The 17,616-nt window shown below is 35.2% G+C and overlaps 1 protein-coding gene across 1 annotated transcript in view; it reads right to left on the bottom strand.

Annotated features, from left to right (window-relative positions):
• LOC148956058 (basic helix-loop-helix ARNT-like protein 1) overlaps positions 1-17,616 on the bottom strand; it is a 221,772-nt gene that overhangs the window by 83,040 nt on the left and 121,116 nt on the right. The window contains exon 3 of the mRNA XM_089089085.1: positions 2,256-2,422. Within this exon, the coding sequence (XP_088945211.1) occupies positions 2,256-2,422 (167 nt within the window). The remainder of the gene's footprint in view (positions 1-2,255; positions 2,423-17,616) is intronic.

Here is a 17,616-nt window from a genome sequence, read left to right as displayed (position 1 = left end):
ACAACTCTAGAAAATCATCATATATAATCAAATTTTTGTCAATAATAAATAGATTACTCATGATTAGCTATTTCTCGAATCTATCAATTTTTTTTTTTTATTTTTTTTTTTTTATTCCTAACTCTCTCACGATAAACTTCAGACTAAACAGAATTTCTTTTTGTACTCTAGAAAATATACGCATGTCTACTATAGAAAAAGAAAAAAATATCATTGATTTTGAAACAGTTTTATTGAACATAATTACAATAATAATATTCACTGATGCAATTTGTTCTCATCAATATATTTTTTTAGGACATCTAATGCTGGCCGAAGTTTATTTATATGGAGAATATTCACTTTTCCAGCAAATCATAGTTGCTCCTCCTGCTTAAATTTGCTTAATGATATCACGTATCTCGCATACATAATGTCCCATTCAAGACATAGTCTACAGCCCGCGGTTATTTCCACAGCTACATTAGGTACTCGTATATAGTTGCTGCTGCTGCTGTCGGTTCCATCATTAATCTCCAATAATGTAAATGCACCACTCATTTTTTTTTTTCACTAATATCCTTGCAAATAAACTATTATCTTTTAATTAAATTATATTAATAATATTAATTGTAAATAAAAAAATTACTTTTATTCAAATCATAATAACCAATCAAGTTATACTCGTTCCTCTTGGCAAAGGTGTAATGACCTGTAGAATAGGACTACCAGAAAAACCTGTTTGTACGGGGGCCTGCGCAAAGTATATACCTTCAAGCAAATTCCATATGATATTTCAAAATTACTATAGCTTCTATAGAAATGGTACCTCTTTGCAAATGACCCTGGTAACCCAATGCATTGAAAACCTACACACATATCCATGCCTCAGGCGTAGGTTTGCGGGTAGGTTTTCAATGCATTAGCCGCTTACTACTATTGATAGCAGCCATTTAATAACAGCCATTTTGGAAACCTGCTGATTAATCACCACCAAAAAGGATTGGGCACACTTCCACCTTTCAGCTATTTCCTGGTCACAAAGTTTTGAGTGTGATAAGTGATAATTTCCTCAAGTTTTGTCTCCCATGTACCTCAAACGAAGGATATCCAACAGTTTTTGCCGAATAAATTATAATAGGGTCATCCATAGCTGCGATCTATGTTCGCGCCATTCTCTTCAGTACTTTCAGAGAAAAGCTTCAAGTACCCAAATGTAATGTGATAATCCAGATAGTCCATTGTGTAGAAAAACTGGATGAACAACTCTCAATGTAGAAGAGTATTGCTCTCCCTTTTTTCCATTTTCTAAAAGAAAAAAAACTCGGACGGCTTTTTCTCTTTTCTTTTTCTTTCCTTTTTAGCACTATGAGCAAAGACTACTCAGAACAGAAAGAGAAATAAGTATTCTGTAGGACGAATTCCCATTTTATACAGTAAGCACCATTTGCGCTTTAACAGGTTTTAAGGGGAGGACTGGAAAGTTGACAAGAGTGGAGGTGCTGCACAAAGCAGAGAATTAGCACGCCTAAATAAAATCAATATTACTTTTTTTAGTCAATGGATGGCATTAGAGCCGAATTTTCATGTTTGAAAATTAAAAGATGCGGAAAATTGCGCGGAGGTGATCCCAAGCGGATTGGCCAATATTTTCAATTTTAAAAGGTTGTTGGTACCAGCGCGAGCGATGCAAAGCATCACAAGCAGCAAATTTTAGAAAAATGACACTTTATATACGAAAGTGACCTATTTTGCCATCCCAAAGTGGCATAAAAAAAAACCTGCTGAGTGGCAACCCTGAGCATAATCATTATCTATCAGTCATAGCTTTTTTCCTCTTTTATCTGCAACCCTAGTTGTTCCAAATTGATCATCGCTAGAAACTGATGTAGCTAAGCAAATGTGCGAGCAAGACACAGATCCTGCAAGAGAGTGGAAAAACTGAAAAACATTTTACCGGCTTTTCAACTTTTGCTGGTTGGTCGTACAAGAAGTCTTCTTTTGGGAGAGGGGGGGTGTATTAACATCAAAAATTACATTTTGATCCTAGATTTGAAAGGTCAATGTATCGAAAATCATTTGGCTAAGAATAACTCCGTTTTTAGCAATCTTTCTAACCTTCAGCAATTCACAAAATAAGAACTCAAGCAGGGAGACACGTAGGTGGGGGGCCTTAAGACCCCCCTCAAATCCTAAATTTTCTTCAATTCCCGCATAAATACCTGAGACCAAGGGTTATTCTTTAATTCAGTTTTTCAAGAAAAGAAAATACTCACTTTGGTACAGTCGTAAGTAGGATGCTGCTAAACGAAGAATAGACGTTTTGTCCAATTTGCGCGGAGCCTGTGCAACTGTTGGGACGAGGGTGCTCAACTCGTTAATAAAACCATTCAGCTTGTCCCGTCTCTGCTTCTCCGCAATATTGCGCATTAAACGACTTGAACTAAAAAAAGAAGCGTTCAATATTTTTGCTTTAATCCAGAGTTAGAATGTTTCATCTCAACCAGATTTTATAATGCTATAAACACAGAGCAACGCTATTTTTAGCGGCATCTGTGCATCTTATCTCTGTAAGCGGAATGTACTTTATGAAACAAAAAATCGCGACGAAAGGAAGAAAACGATGACAATTAACAGCCAGTGAAAAAATTGAAAAACTATGCAAATATTTCGGTCAAGACCTCCGCTTGACCGTCCTCAGTGCAGAATAAAACTGATAAAAATATAAAAACCAAACCTTAAAATAAAAACACCAAACTAAAATTGGACGACCCTTTCCTAGTAACGGCGAAAGGGTAACTGAATAAAAAACACAAGTCTAAATGGCATTTCAGAATTTCATTTTGCGTAAAGCACTTTTAAAGGATGATCGCTTTCTAGTTTGATTGTTATCGGAGACTCTATTCGGTTCCACAATATAACCTTGTGGATCTATATAAAAACGATCAGAATTAATAATTTTGTCATAAATGGGACTTAGAAAAATTTCTCCAGTGTCCCTATTGAGAGCTTTTATTCAGTTACCCTTTCACTGTTACTAGGAAAGGGTCGTCCAATTTTAGTTTGGTGTTTTTATTTTAAGGTTTGGTTCTTATATTTTTATCAGTTTTATTCTGCACTGAGGACGGTCAAGCGGAGGTCTTGACAGAAATATTTGCATAATTTTTCAATTTTTTCACTGGATGTTAATTGTCCTCATTTTCTTCCTTTCTTCAGGATTTTTTGTTTTATCATGATTAGCCAGTGTGGTCTCAAAAATTATTTGGAATGTACTTTATATCGCTAATTTATTTTTATAGATAACTTTATTTACTTATCTTATTTATTTAGTTTTTAATACAATTTTATTTTTAATGCTTGTTATTTTATTGAGATACTTTAGAAATTTCATTTTATTTATTTAGTTTAGAGACAATACCTATAATCCATAGTGTTGGATAAATATGCAACACTAAGGTAGTAAATTCCAATCACAGCCTCCAACGCCGTGCTAGACAACCCTGTCACATAAAGGGTTACGGTAACGTAAGTATAGTCGAGAGGAAATTATAATTGGAGGCAAAAACCCCCACACTTCAATATGGTAACCTCAGGTATTCTCTATGCTGAAGAATAGCAATTTAGGGCTCCAGGTTCCATAGGCATACATGAGTAGAATGTGTCATATGGATTTGCATAGAGCTTTATACCTTTCAAGGAGAGTGAGTAACCCGTCGCAATGTTGTATGTATTTGCATAGACCTATACACCTTTCAAAGAGAGTGAGTATCCCCTCACAATGTCATATGGATTTGCATAGACCTATACACCTTTTCAAAGAGCACGATTACACACCTTACCAAGGACAGTCAACTATTACTATGAACGATACATGCATTACCAGACAGGTTTCTGAGTCAATGCTTATTTTCTGGTTGATTCATAGATGTATAGGGGATTACACAAGAATCTGTGTGTAGTTAACAACTAATATTTTTGAAAAGGGTAATTACTTCTAGGTTCAATAGCCGAATTAAACTTCCGTTGGCTAAGAATGCTTCACGGATAATTAAAGAATGAGGAATGGGATGCTATAGTTAGAATTGTTTTAAGTTGAAAATTGTACAATTTGCGTAAAAATAACTCTATTTGCAAAAAGGTATTAAATTGGTTAAGCATGCCTCACGGGTAATTAAAGAATGAGGAATGGGATGCTATAGTTAGAATTGTTTTAAGTTGAAAATTGTGTCATTTGCGTAAAAATAACTCTATTTGCGAAAAAGATATTATACTGGCATAACTCTGCAAATGAATTATCTTAATTGGTAATTGAATAATAGGGGTGAAAATGATCTCAATTTTTGATTGGATTGTATGAAGGTGGTAAAAAAGGGTTAAACTGATTACCAATTAAGGTAAGCCCGAAGGGGTTGTTAACTCCTAGGCTATTTATTATAAATTTGCAATAGCATCAATCTATGGAAATGGTTAACCACGCTAAAATTACCTCGTGAGTTGACCTATCTTTAGTTCTCCGACATATTCTGTATAATAAACGAATACAGTTTTAACAATGCCGTCATTAAAAAATATCCTATAACATTATAGCATTCTAAAAAGATGACACTAATAGAGATGTAGATGCCAAGCTAAGAATTTTAATAAAGAAATTCAGAACAATCCTTAGAAATAGTTGGAAATCAAGCAGTGAGGTGATTATGAGTATGAACCATCAAGGACAGTAAGCACCATTGACCCTAACCACCAAGATCCTCAACCTCAGAAGCCTCACCATACCCCAACCTCCAAGAGACCCCCTACCCCTAACTTTTTGCCCCCTCCTATTTTTTATACTTTTTTTATTTTTTTAACATCGTATTTTTCAACTTTTTTTACATGCAAAAAGTTAGGTTAATTTTGGTTCACTTAGAGTGGCGCCACTCTAAGTGAACCTAAATAAACCTAACTTTTTGCATGTCTCTCTCTCACTATGACTGTGTGTTTGGGCGATTGTGCTGCCATCTATAATCCGTCTAGCCTAAATTCAACACACCTTGTGTCTGAGCAGGTGTGTTGCCATCTATAACAACATGAAATATGCTTGCAGCTGTACCAATCGTACTCTATGCGTCACGATGAGTGAACCTAAATGAACCTAGCTTTTTGCTTGTCTCTCTCTCTCTCACTAGGCCCCTGAGGCGAATTCAAGAAATAGTTTGTTACTTACTTACTTACAATTTTTTTTTCCATAGTTTCTTGAATGAAATTTCTGTATTGTGTATTCAAGAGGTGAATTCAAAAAGAGTTTGTTACTTACTTATAATTTTTTTCATAATTTCATGAATGAAATTTCTTTATTGTGTATCCAAGAGGTGAATTCAAGAATGAGTTTGCAACTTACTTACAATTTTTTCATGATTCCATGATTGAAATTTCTGTATTGTGTATCCATGAGGTGAATTCGAGAAAGAGTTTGTTACCTACTTACAATTTTTTCATAATTTCTTGAATGAGATGTATGTATTGTGTATCCAAGAGGTGAATTCAAGAAAGAGTTTGTTACTTACTTACATTTTCTTCATAATTTCTTGAATGAAATGTCTGTAATGTGTATCAAAAAGGTGAATTCAAAAAAGGAGTATTTGCTTGCTTAAAATGTTTTCATTATATCTTTAACGAAGTGTCTTTTTTTTGTATAAATAAGGTAGGTTCAGGAAAGAGTTTTTCACTTATTTACAATGTTTTTATAATTTATGGATTAAAATTTCTTTGTTGTGCAGCCAAGTGGCGAATCCAAGAAATAGTTTGTTATTTACTTACAAGTTTTGCATAATTTCCTGAATGAAATTTCTGTATTGTGTATCCTTGAGGAGAAACCAAGAAACAGTTTGTTACTTACATACAATTTTTTTTATAATTTCTTGAATTGAAATATCTGCATTGTGTATCTTTGAGGAGAAATCAAGAAAGAGTTTGTTTACAATGTTTTTCATAATTTCTTGAATGAAATTATCGTTTTGTATGTCCAGGAAGCGAATTCAAGAAAGAGTTTGTTTACAATTTTTTCATAATTTCCTGAATTAAATTTCAGTATTGTGCATTCAAACGACTAATTCAAGAAAGAGTTTGTTACTTACTTAGAATTTTTGTCATAATTTCTTGAATGAAATGTCTGTATTTTGTATCCAGGAGGCGAATTCAAGAAAGAATTTGTTACTTACTTACAATTTTTCATAATTTCTTTAATGAAATGTCTGTATTGCGTATCCAGAAGGCCGTTTCAAGAAATAATTTGTTACTAACTTACAATTTTTTCATAATTTCTTGAATAAAATACCTGCAGTCCGTATCCAAGAGTTGACTTCAAGAAAGAGTTTGTTGCTTACTTCCAATTTATTATAATGTTCATGAATGAAATTACTATAATGACAATCCAAGAGGTGAGAACAATCAAGAGTTTGTTACTTACTTGCGATTTTTTCATAATTTCTTGAATAAAATAATCTGTATTGTGTATCCAAGAGGTGAAATCAATAGTCTGTTAAATACTTGCAATTTTTTTTTATTTCTTGAATGAAATGTCTGTATGGTGTATCCAGGAGGAGAATTCGAGAAAGAGTTTGTTACTTACTTACAATTTTTTTCATAATTTCTTGAGTGAAATTTCCATATTGTGTATCCAAGAGGTGAATTCAAGAAAGTTTGTTTTAAAAAAATTTCATATTTTCCTGAAATAAATTTCTGTATTGTGCATTCAGACGGCGAATTCAAGAAAGTTTGTTACTTACTTATAATTTTGTCATAATTTCTTGAATGAAATGTCTGTATTGTGTATCCAGGAGGCGAATTCAAGAAAAAATTTGTTACTTACTAATTTTTTCATAATTTCTTGAATAAAATTTCTACATTGTGTTTCCTAAAGGTGACTTCAAGAAAGAGTTTGTTACTTACTTAGAATTTTTCATAATTTCTTGAATGAAATTTCCGTATTGGGTATCCAAGAGGTGAAAACAATAAAGAGTTTGTTATTTACTTGCGATTTTTTCAGAAGTTCTTGAATGAAATATCAGTATTGTGTATCCAAGAGGTGAAATCAATAAAGAGTATGTTGCTTACTTACATTTTTTTTTTTAATTTCTTGGTTGAAATGTCTGTATTGTGTATCCAGGAGGAGAATTCAAGAAAGAGTTTGTTACTTACTTACAACTTTTTTCATAATTTCTTGAGTGAAATGTCCATATTGTGTATCCAAGAGGTGAATTCAAGAAAGAGTTTGTTTACAATTTTTTTTTCATAATTTCCTGAATTAAATTTCTGTGTTGTGCATTCAAATTGCGAATTCAAGAAAGAGTTTGTTACCTACTTAGAATTTTGTCATAATTTCTTGAATGAAACGTCTGTATTGTGGATCCAGGAGGCAAATTCAAAAAAGAATTTGTTACTTACTTACAATTTTTTCCTAATTTCTTGAATGAAATTTCTGCATTGTGTATCCAAGAGGTGACTTCAAGAAATAGTTTGTTACTTACTTAATATTTTTCATAATTTCTTGAATGAAATTTCCGTATTGTGTATTGTGCATCCAAACGGCGAATTCAAGAAAGAGTTTGTTACTTACTTACAATTTTTTCATAATTTCTTGAATGAAATTTCCGTATTGTGTATCCAAGAGGTGAAAACAATAAAGAGTTTGTTACTTACTTGAGATTTTTTCATAATTTCTTGAATGAAATTTCCATATTTTGTATCCAAGAGGTTAATTCCAGAAAGAGATTGTTACTTACTTACAATTTCTTCATAATTTAATGAATGAAAGATTTTTTGAAAAAAACAACACCACATATTTACATAAAAATAGTACTTAAAGTTCACTCTTAAACATCCAGAAACGAGGATCCCATGATATAGAATAGTTTTTACCGTGTCTTGTCTATTCATCGCTCTCAGGTATATGCTTAGATATCCATTTCGCAAACAATCTGACCTCTTCTGTAAGACGGTGATAAGCCCCTTCAAATTTAGGACACTTAAATTCTTCTAGATTCAAAAGTGGAATCCTAGGGTCACACTTTTGAATTAAAACTTTAATTTCACTATGCAAATTTCACTGACTTCCACCTGAACATTTCTCAGTTCCTGACCACTTTTATTAAGTGGTGTAATCACTCTATAGTAGAATCCCAGTCTGTTTATACGACGTAATGTAGTACTCCACAATCTTTTATCATACTCAAACATAATATAGTTCACTATCCAATGATAACAGTCAATTTCTTCGAGTTCCATAGACAATAATAAAAATGCACATTCAAATATAACACCAGAAGATGATTTTTTTAAACCGATATATTCTGTGCCATACAGTCTTATCATCTTGGAAGCTATTAATGTAGTATATAAGTAGAGAAGTACATCATCAAACTTTTATACCTTTGCTTAAGGTTGAATGGAGTTATGGCTAGGGGGATGAGTCCTAAAACCATCTGAATTAATTGTGGGGAGGAGTCATAAAACCCGTAGAATTCCTTACAGGTAGGAGTCATAGAACTCTCGGTATCTATTGTATGTAAATGAAGCCCGGAAATTACAATTTTTTCATAATTTTTTAAATGAAATTTCTGTATTGTGTATCCAAGAGGTGAATTCAAGAATGAGTTTGTTACTTTCTTACAATTTTTTCATGATGACATATCCAACAACGGATGATGATAAAGAATCTATTCATTCTAATAGATAGATTTGGTCAATGCTATCCGACGTATCCGACAAATGATATCGATAAAGAATGTTAATAAAGAATTTGTTCAATTGGATACTTAAATTATGTTAGTGTTATCAAACGTATCTGTCAAAAGACATTGATAAAGAATTTATTCACTCCGATTCTTAGATTTTCTCATTTTATCCAGCTTATCTGACAAAGCATGTTGATAAAGAATTTATTCACTCTTGTGCTTAGATTTTGTGAATGTTATCTGATGTATCCGACAAAAGAAGTTGATATAGAATTTATTCACTATGATACTTAGATTTGGTCAGTGTTATCAAACGTATCTGTCAAAAGACATTGATAAAGAATTTATTCGCTCTGATGCTTAGATTTTCTCAATTTTCTCAATCATATCCGACAAAAGACGACGATATAGAATTTATTCATTCTTATGCATAGATTTTCTCAATTTTATCTTTTGTATCCGATAAGGATGCTGATAGAACAAATTTATTCCCTCCCATACTTAGATTTTGTCAATGCTATCCCATGTATCTGTCAATAGATGTTGATAGAGAATTTATTCATTCTTATACTCAGATTTTCTCTATGTTAACCTATCTATCCAACATACTGATGTAGGCAAATTCCTTTTCTTACATTTCCGATGAATTAGAAGACATTCTAAACGTTTAATATGCTAGCATACTCTAAAAATAATGAACACATAACAATGTAATGCATAATATATTTTTAATGAAATAATCTCATGTAGAATATCAATACAAAAAATTTATTATGATACATTTTTAATAACAATGATCAACTTTGGACATTTTCCATAAAATAGTTCACCATGTTCTCTCTTGATATTGTAGCTATTGTCTTCTCTTAGCTCGTAATCAGTAGAATAATCATTATTCCATTTCGAGTAATACACAATTTCTACTCGTGTGTTACCTAAAAGCTCAATATGCGTTTCGTCTTTCGTATTATTTGGTTCATTGACTGTTTGATCAATGGTAGTAACGTTTGCCGGCCCTTTGTTTTTTATCGATTCACCTTTATATTCCTTAGTGATATATTCTACAAATGCCCTTTTTATTTTTCCGGCCTTTTCATTGTCTATTACCACATTATTTTTACAAAGGTAACAGTTTCGGCATGTAAACAAGATATTGTTTATGATATTAGTAGAAGAGTAGGCCTTTCTTTTCCTCTTTGCTTTCATTTGAATGCTAATACCCGAAAGCTGACGATATGGTTTAACACTGGGTCACATGTTACCACAAGCACTAGCAAGAAGATGTCCCTCTTCATGAACTATTATTTTTATGTTGGCATTCTCTTTTGAGTGCAATCATCTCCGGGGATCTCAATCTCGCATATCCACCATCATAAGAGCTGAATTTTTTTGGTACTCCAAAGAAATTTAATTCCTTACTGTCATGACAATGCACGCATGCGTTTCCGATAGTGCTACTAAGTTGAATAATTTCGGTCCAAAAAAAAAATAGTAAAAAAAAGTATTGCTTCAAACATTATTTTTCTAATAGTAAAAGTCACGAGTAACATTTCTATCTCATTCTCATTTTGAATTTAGAAAATATTAAATGTGGTTTTTTTATGTTTTAAGTATGTTTCATGTTATTCTAAGAGATGCAAAAAAAAATTTGAAAAATACCATGTTAAAAAAATAAAAAAAAATAAAAAAAAAACTTCAAAAAAAGTATAAAAAAATGGGAGGGGGCAAAAAGTTGGGGGTAGGGGGTCTCTTGGAGGTTGGGGTATGGTGAGGCTTCTGAGGTTGAGGTCCTTTTGTGGTTAGGGTCAATGGTGCTTACGGTCCTTGATGGTTCATAAATCACCTCACTACTTGATTTCCAACGATTTCTAAGGATTGTTCTGAATTTCTTTATTAAAATTCTTTTCTTGGCATCTACATCTCTATTACTATCAACTTTTTAGTATACTAGAATGTTATAGCATATTTTATAATGAGAACACTGTTCAAATGGTACTTGTGTATTATACAGAAAACATCAGAAGTAAAGGTAGGTCAACTCACAAGGTCATTTAACATAATTGAAACAGATTTCAAGATTGTCATCTATAGTATATTCAATGCTATTGTGTCTGAGTTTGTATCTTTGCTGGTAACTTGGAAAAAGTTTCTGAATTATTTTGAGGTCTTTTCCTGTTGTTGTTCACCCTCCAAAGATAGATTTTTTGTCAAATAGTGTATGTTTGACCTTCTCCAATTGTTAGAATAAGCCCTTTTCACTGTGTATTTTCACCAGCGCCATCTTCTTTCGCAGGTAGATTGGCATGCCATCTATAATTTAAATTCTATATAGTGCAATTCTTTGATTCCTCTTTGTTAAGAAGCGTACTGGGAACTAGCAAAAGAGGGGAAGAAACGTCCCGCAAGTGACGTAGTACCTACAGGTATTAAATTACCTGTAAATGGTGGGGAACAGTTGAGGGGATCCTTCCGCTTCCCTTGTTCCTAGGTTCCTTCATTTTGCTTGTACTTTTTCAGCGCTCGTAGATTGCGTAATGTCATTCCGTAGCAAAATGGCGAGCGTGAAGCTTGTGTTAAATGCTGTACTGAACTTTGTTGAGCGGGCGATGAAGGCTGGAAACCCGATAGACAGTATTGTCAAAAGTGCGGTATCACATTTCTCCGATGCGGATATATTGGAAGCGAAAAAGGTGATTTGGGATGAAGCCGAATATGCAACGAGAGTGACTGCAAGAGACAAAAGTTCGGATAATGTCATTGACATAATGAAAGTTTTTAAGATGTGTGACGAAAAAAACATTTCGCTCCCGCGGTTCGTATTATACCAACCTGATGACGTACCGATTATTCCAGGCGAAATAAGTGCAACTTTGAAGAGAAAAATGGGAGAGCTATGCCGAAAGTTCGACAGTTTCGTCGAGTCTGAGTATCAGCTGCGAAATTCCTATCAGTCACGCGAGAATAACGGAAAACATAAACAGACTTACGCCGTAGTTCTCAAAAATCTGCCCCAAGGACTGACTGATCCCGAATCACGGAAAGACTATTTAAATGGACTTTGCGGACAGACAAACAATGACTTCGTCGAACTGAGGCCTCGTAAGAGTGCTTGGAGCGTTCTCGTGAAAAACAAAGTGACCGCCGATTCCATTGCACAGGCTATTACCAGTACCGATAATTCCGTTGTCGCGAGAGTAAAAAGCCCCTCTTTCTTCGGGATAATTTACCACGTCCCTGCTAGTATTTTAGAACAGGACTTACACAGTTTAGTGTCGAAATGTGTCGAACCTTCTGGAATAGGCAAAACCAGGTCATTCAAACTGAAGTTTGATTCGCGTGAAGACCTACAGAGTGCAATCAAGTCTCCCCCCGTGATTGGGTATGAGCGGCTGCCGAATCACGAATACAAATTTATGCCATTCCAGTGCTACAAGTGTCAAGGCTTCGGCCACGCAGCAAAGGCATGTCCAAATCCGCCAAAGTGCTCCCGTTGCGCTGGGAAACACTCCAGCTCAAAGGACAATCCCTGCCAGAACCCCCTCAAATGTGCTCTATGTGGTTCGGCAAACCATCCCTGTTACAGTTTTTAATGCCCTGAAGCACAGAAAGCGTTAAAACAATGAATAATCTTGAACTTAAAGTTGTATCATGGAACATGAATGGTAGAGTTCTGGCTAAACTACTTCTGGTTGAGCAATTAGTACAAGAATATGACGTAGTCTTTCTACAGGAGCACTTTCTTACAACAGAAGGACTTCAACTTTTTGAGGTCAATGACTGTTCCAGTATATTCAGTGTTCCTGCAAAGTGTTCTGGCAGAGGTAGACACTCTGGTGGTATTTCGATACTGGTACACAGAAGTCTTAATCCTTTCTTTTACAAGGAGTCTGATTTCTTCATCGGTGTCCGAATTGCTGATACAGCTCTATTCTGTGTCTATATACCCACGGATTATCGTGACGATAAATCTGATGCAAGATTCAATGTTGCTTGTGGACAGATTTGTGAAGCAGTTGACGGATGTGTCACGCAAAAAATGTCATGAATTGTAACCGGAGATATGAACTGTAACCTGTGTGACAACAGTCCGAGAACTCAGGTTCTGGTAGCTTCCTGTGAAAGTCTCGGTGAACTTGAAAATTACCTGGACTACACGCATATACACAACTCCGGCTCTTTATCCTCCCTTGACTCAATACTCTGCTCTTCAGATGTGAAGACAAACGGAAAATGTAGGGTAAAATTAAGCATCTGTGCTTCCGACCACCTACCCATCTCGAATATGTTCTGTGTCACTAATAAACCTACTCGCCCGATGAATGTCACCGTAAATGGGTGGTAAAATATGAGTGGGGAAAAGCCGACTCTGCGCTTTTCAGGTCCGTGTATGATAATATACTTGAAAAGATAAAGGTCCCATTTCAACTGCTTCAACAAGGTTCACCTGTTCCCGATAATGAGAAGCAGATACTCCTGAACAATTACTGTGCAGAAATTACACATGCCCTACGCTGTGCCGAAAAGGCTGCAGTTCCGACACGAAAAGTTCGAATCGGAATTGAAAATCCACAGTGGTCTCAGAATGTACAGTTGTCCGAGTCTTGTAGTCGATCTAAATTCTGGTATACACTATGGAACGAGTGCGGGCGTCCTCGTCAAGGTGTCTTGAATGATATCAGGCTATATACTAAGCGAAAGTTCGCCAAGACCCTTGCTAAAAACCGAACTGACTTAATGGACCAGAATTGCAAAGTGCTTGAAGGTGACCCAAATGCAGTCTGGCAGTATATTAAAAGAAAAGGAGTCCGAAATCTCGCAAAGAAGAAATTTTGCCAAGTGAAAGTGATTGGAATAAATATTTCACCGCCGAATTCTCACCGCCGAACAAGGCTCTCGAGAAAGAGTTCGAAAAAGAGCTCGACTCCCTCCTAGCGTCAAATGAACGAAGTGTCGGGTTCGTTGTTACTGTCTCTAGTATCCGTCATATGCTATCTAAACTGAAAAAGAAGTATTCTCGAGGTGATGATAATATTTGTGGAATGCATCTGGCTATTGGGGGTGACAATGTGTTAAATCACCTTGCTCTTATGTACAAGATGATCTTTAACTGCGGTCTTGTCCCCGATGTTTTCTGTGTTGGCGTCGTTACACCAGTTTCCAAAAAAAGGAATGATCCTGGGAACTGTTCATCATACCGCCCCATAACTGTTTCGCCGGTATTCTGCAAACTCATGGAAATGCTTGTTTTTGGTGACCTAAGTGAAGCTTGTTATACTCCCGATTCGCGATTCGGGTTTAAGAGTGGTACTAGTCGCGAGCATGTTCATTCGTTGATAGCTAATCTTTTGCTCAGTGCTCACGATAATAATGATACACTTGTTCTAGCAAGCCACGATGTGCAGTAGAGCATTTGACTCCGGTATCCACGCACATATACTTAGTTCTGCTTGTAAACGCGGAGTTGACTGTTCGGTCGTCGTTGTATGGAGGAGCATGTATAGGAGGTTGAGAGTGAAGATTAAAGTCCCCACTCATCGTGGTATGGTGGTATCCACCATAGTTATACCTGTCCGTAAAGGTATCCGGCAAGGCTCCATTACTTCCCCTTCTATATACAACAACAGTATTTTCGTCCCTCTAGAATCTGCCAAAACGTGCTGCATATATTTAGGTATAGACGTGTCGCTCATCAATTACGCTGATGATATACTTAACGCAAGTAGGTCTGTTTCAAGGACTGAGGATAACTACAATATATTGAGTGATGAATATGCTAAGATTGGGCTAGCTTTTAATGCTGCCAAAAGTGAAGTAGTTGTTTTTCGTCGCAACGCGAACGATTCGACCCCGATTAGCGTGCTCCTAGGCAATACTGCGGTGAGCTCAAAGCCATCTCTCACTTACCTTGGACTGCCGATCGCTTCAGATCTGCGGTCTACTCGTGAAGCACTGGTTGAGCATTTTTCAGAAAAGGCACGCAAAGCATACGGACTACTTCCACCCTGCAAACGTATGTATAACCGCCGTATACTCGGAAGGCTTTATTCCGTGTTCGTTATCCCGCATGCTCTGTCACTCTCACCGTTTTGGTCTCTTCTCACCGAAACAGATAAGCGCTCAGTCCGTCGGGTTTACTATAAGTATACAAAATATCTTTTATGTGTTCCGCCATGGGAGAGAAACTCAAGAGTTTTGAAAAATTACAGCGTTGTGGACCCGACTACTGTAGCTACTGAGCGAATCGGTCGATTTTGGTGTTCGCTCAATCCTGATCATGATATGTACCGAGCTATCGTATGCTAGTTTGAATACGAGTTTAGTATGCTGTATATAGATTGTTATTGAAGTCTTGGTGTTTCTCTTATTACGTTTTCTTTTTCTCTTTTTTTTCTTTTTTTTTCAATACTCCGTTGTGCAACCTTGTGTTATTTATGATGGGAAATAAAAACCATTCATTCGTTCATCATCAACCATTTTCATAGATTGATGCTATTCCAAATTTATAATAAATAGCCTATTAGTTAAAAACCCCTTCGGGCTTATCTTAACTGGTAATCAGTTTAACCCTTTTTTACCACCTTCAAACAATCCAATCAAAAATTAAGATCATTTTCACCCCTATTATTCAATCCCCAATCAAGATCATTCATTTGCAGAGTTATGCCAGTATAAAATCTTTTTCGCAAATAGAATTATTTTTACGCAAATGACACAATTTTAAACTTAAAGCAATTCTAACTATATCATTCCATTCCTCATTCTTTAATTACCCTTGAGGCATTCTTAACCAACGGAATACTTTTTCAAAAATACCTTTTTGCAAAAAAATCGCAAATAGAGTTATTTTTACGCAAATGGTACAATTTTCAACTTAAAATAATTCTAACTAGAGCATTCCATTCCTCATTCTTTAATTACCCGTGACGCATTCTTAACCAACGGAAGTTTATTTTGTCTATTGAACTTAGAAATAATTACCCTTCTCAAAAACATTAGCTGTTAACTACACACATATTCTTGTGTAATCCCCTATACATCTATGAATGAACCAGAAAATAAGCATTGACTCAGAAACCTGTCTGGTAATGCATGTATCGTTCATAGTAATAGTTGACTGTCCTTGGTAAGGTGTGTAATCGTGCTCTTTGAAAAGGTGTATACGTTTGTGCAAATCCAAATGACATTGCCAGGGGATGCTCATTCTCTTTTAAAGGTGTATATGTCTTTAAAATTCCTAAAGAGATTGACAGGGGATGCTCATTCTCTTTGAAAGGTATATATCTCTATGAAAATCCTTATGACGCATTCTACTTATATGCACCAGTGTTGGGACATACTTCAAGTACCAGTACCACTTAAGCAAAAAATTATAGTGCTTGAGTTTTACTAAACTAAAACTATTCTGAAGTACTTAATCCTTAATACTTAAGTAAAATAGCTAGGTACTTGAAGCCTCCAAGCACCAAAGAATACTTGAGAATCACTATGTACAATCTAAAGTGCATTAAGCCATGTGTGGCACTATGCTTTGAATGTTGAACGTACTTGATACTTAAGTAAATAATTCTGAAATACTTGACGTTTAATACTTAAGAAAAAATAGGAAGAACTCATCATTTCCCTCCCAGGAGTGATCGTATCGTTTTTATATTTATGACGCATGAAACATTACAAAAGGAACGTAGCTAAGTACAAATGTCAAGTGTAATGAGTCTATTTACACAAGGTGTTTTTTAAACAGTTTAGTAATGGCTAGAGGACAAATGAATAACCAAGACCATCAAATGTGACAAAACCAATCCGAGCTGCTAAAGTATTGAAAAAATGTCTGAAGTAGTGATAAACAAAATGAAGAACAAAGAAATATGCAGTTAGAAAACTTGCGTCAACGACAATTACAATGAGTAAAAAAAGTAAGAACAAAGCAATAAACGATTGGAATATAATAGACAGCAAAAATTAAAAAGAGTAAAAAAAAGTGAAAAACAAATACATATGCGGTTACAATACATGCAACAACGAGGAGCAGAACGAATTACAAATGAAAGTGGAGAACAATGAAATATTCGGTTAAAAGATATGAATGAATGAACGGTTTTTATTGCCCATAATCAAGTAAACAACTACAAAGATGGCGTAGAAAGAAATACACAAGAAAAAAAAACTCAAACAAAAAAAACTCAAACAAAAGACAAAAGAAACAAAAGAGAAGAAAGACTTCTAACAACAAACTTAGAACGCCACTAGTGAGGTACTATGGCGCGGTACATAGTGTGGTACGGATCTGATATGCGCTTGAACCGGCTAATTCAGTCTTTAACCCCTTCAAAGGAGTCTGCTATTTTATACTTTTCTGAAACTGGCGAGTTTTTCATCCACGGGGGAAGATTCAGTAGATATTTTCTATATTTGAAAAACGTTGAACAGATCGTGTGTTTATCCTTATCAGATATAATTGTCCAGAAAGGGGAAACCATAAGAACATGTGGCTACAAAAACGCAATAGAACCTTGATAGGACAAGGCGATTGTGCATACGTTTGCACAGTACCAGCACATGCTACTCCTTACAAACTTCCTCGGAGAAACTTGAGATAAGTAGTTTGTGCATAGACTCAACATCTGATGCAATCGGTAGGCCAAGCTATATTAGCTGTACGGCGCAGGCCACCTCTGTATCACCAAAACGAGCGGTAATCGAACCGGACTCTATAGCTTTACGGCTAAATACTGTAATATCGCTTTTAGATGAGTTGAAAGCTGAGTCCATCTTCCCATATTGTACGTTCTGAATACGATAGTTATCTTAATCTGCGACTAGGACCTGCCAATATTTAAAATGTCATCAGTATAGTTGACAAGTGAAATATCAATACCATCATAAATGCAACATATCAAAAATGACTACTGATGTTTAATAATGC

This window comes from Artemia sp. Qi Xiang Cuo, chromosome 1 (genome assembly GCF_049724085.1).
Source record: "Artemia sp. Qi Xiang Cuo chromosome 1, ASM4972408v1, whole genome shotgun sequence".
Lineage (NCBI taxonomy): Eukaryota > Metazoa > Arthropoda > Branchiopoda > Anostraca > Artemiidae > Artemia > Artemia sp. Qi Xiang Cuo.
The sequence above is the reverse complement of the archived record's forward strand: the minus strand, read 5'-3'. Positions and strand labels throughout refer to the sequence as shown.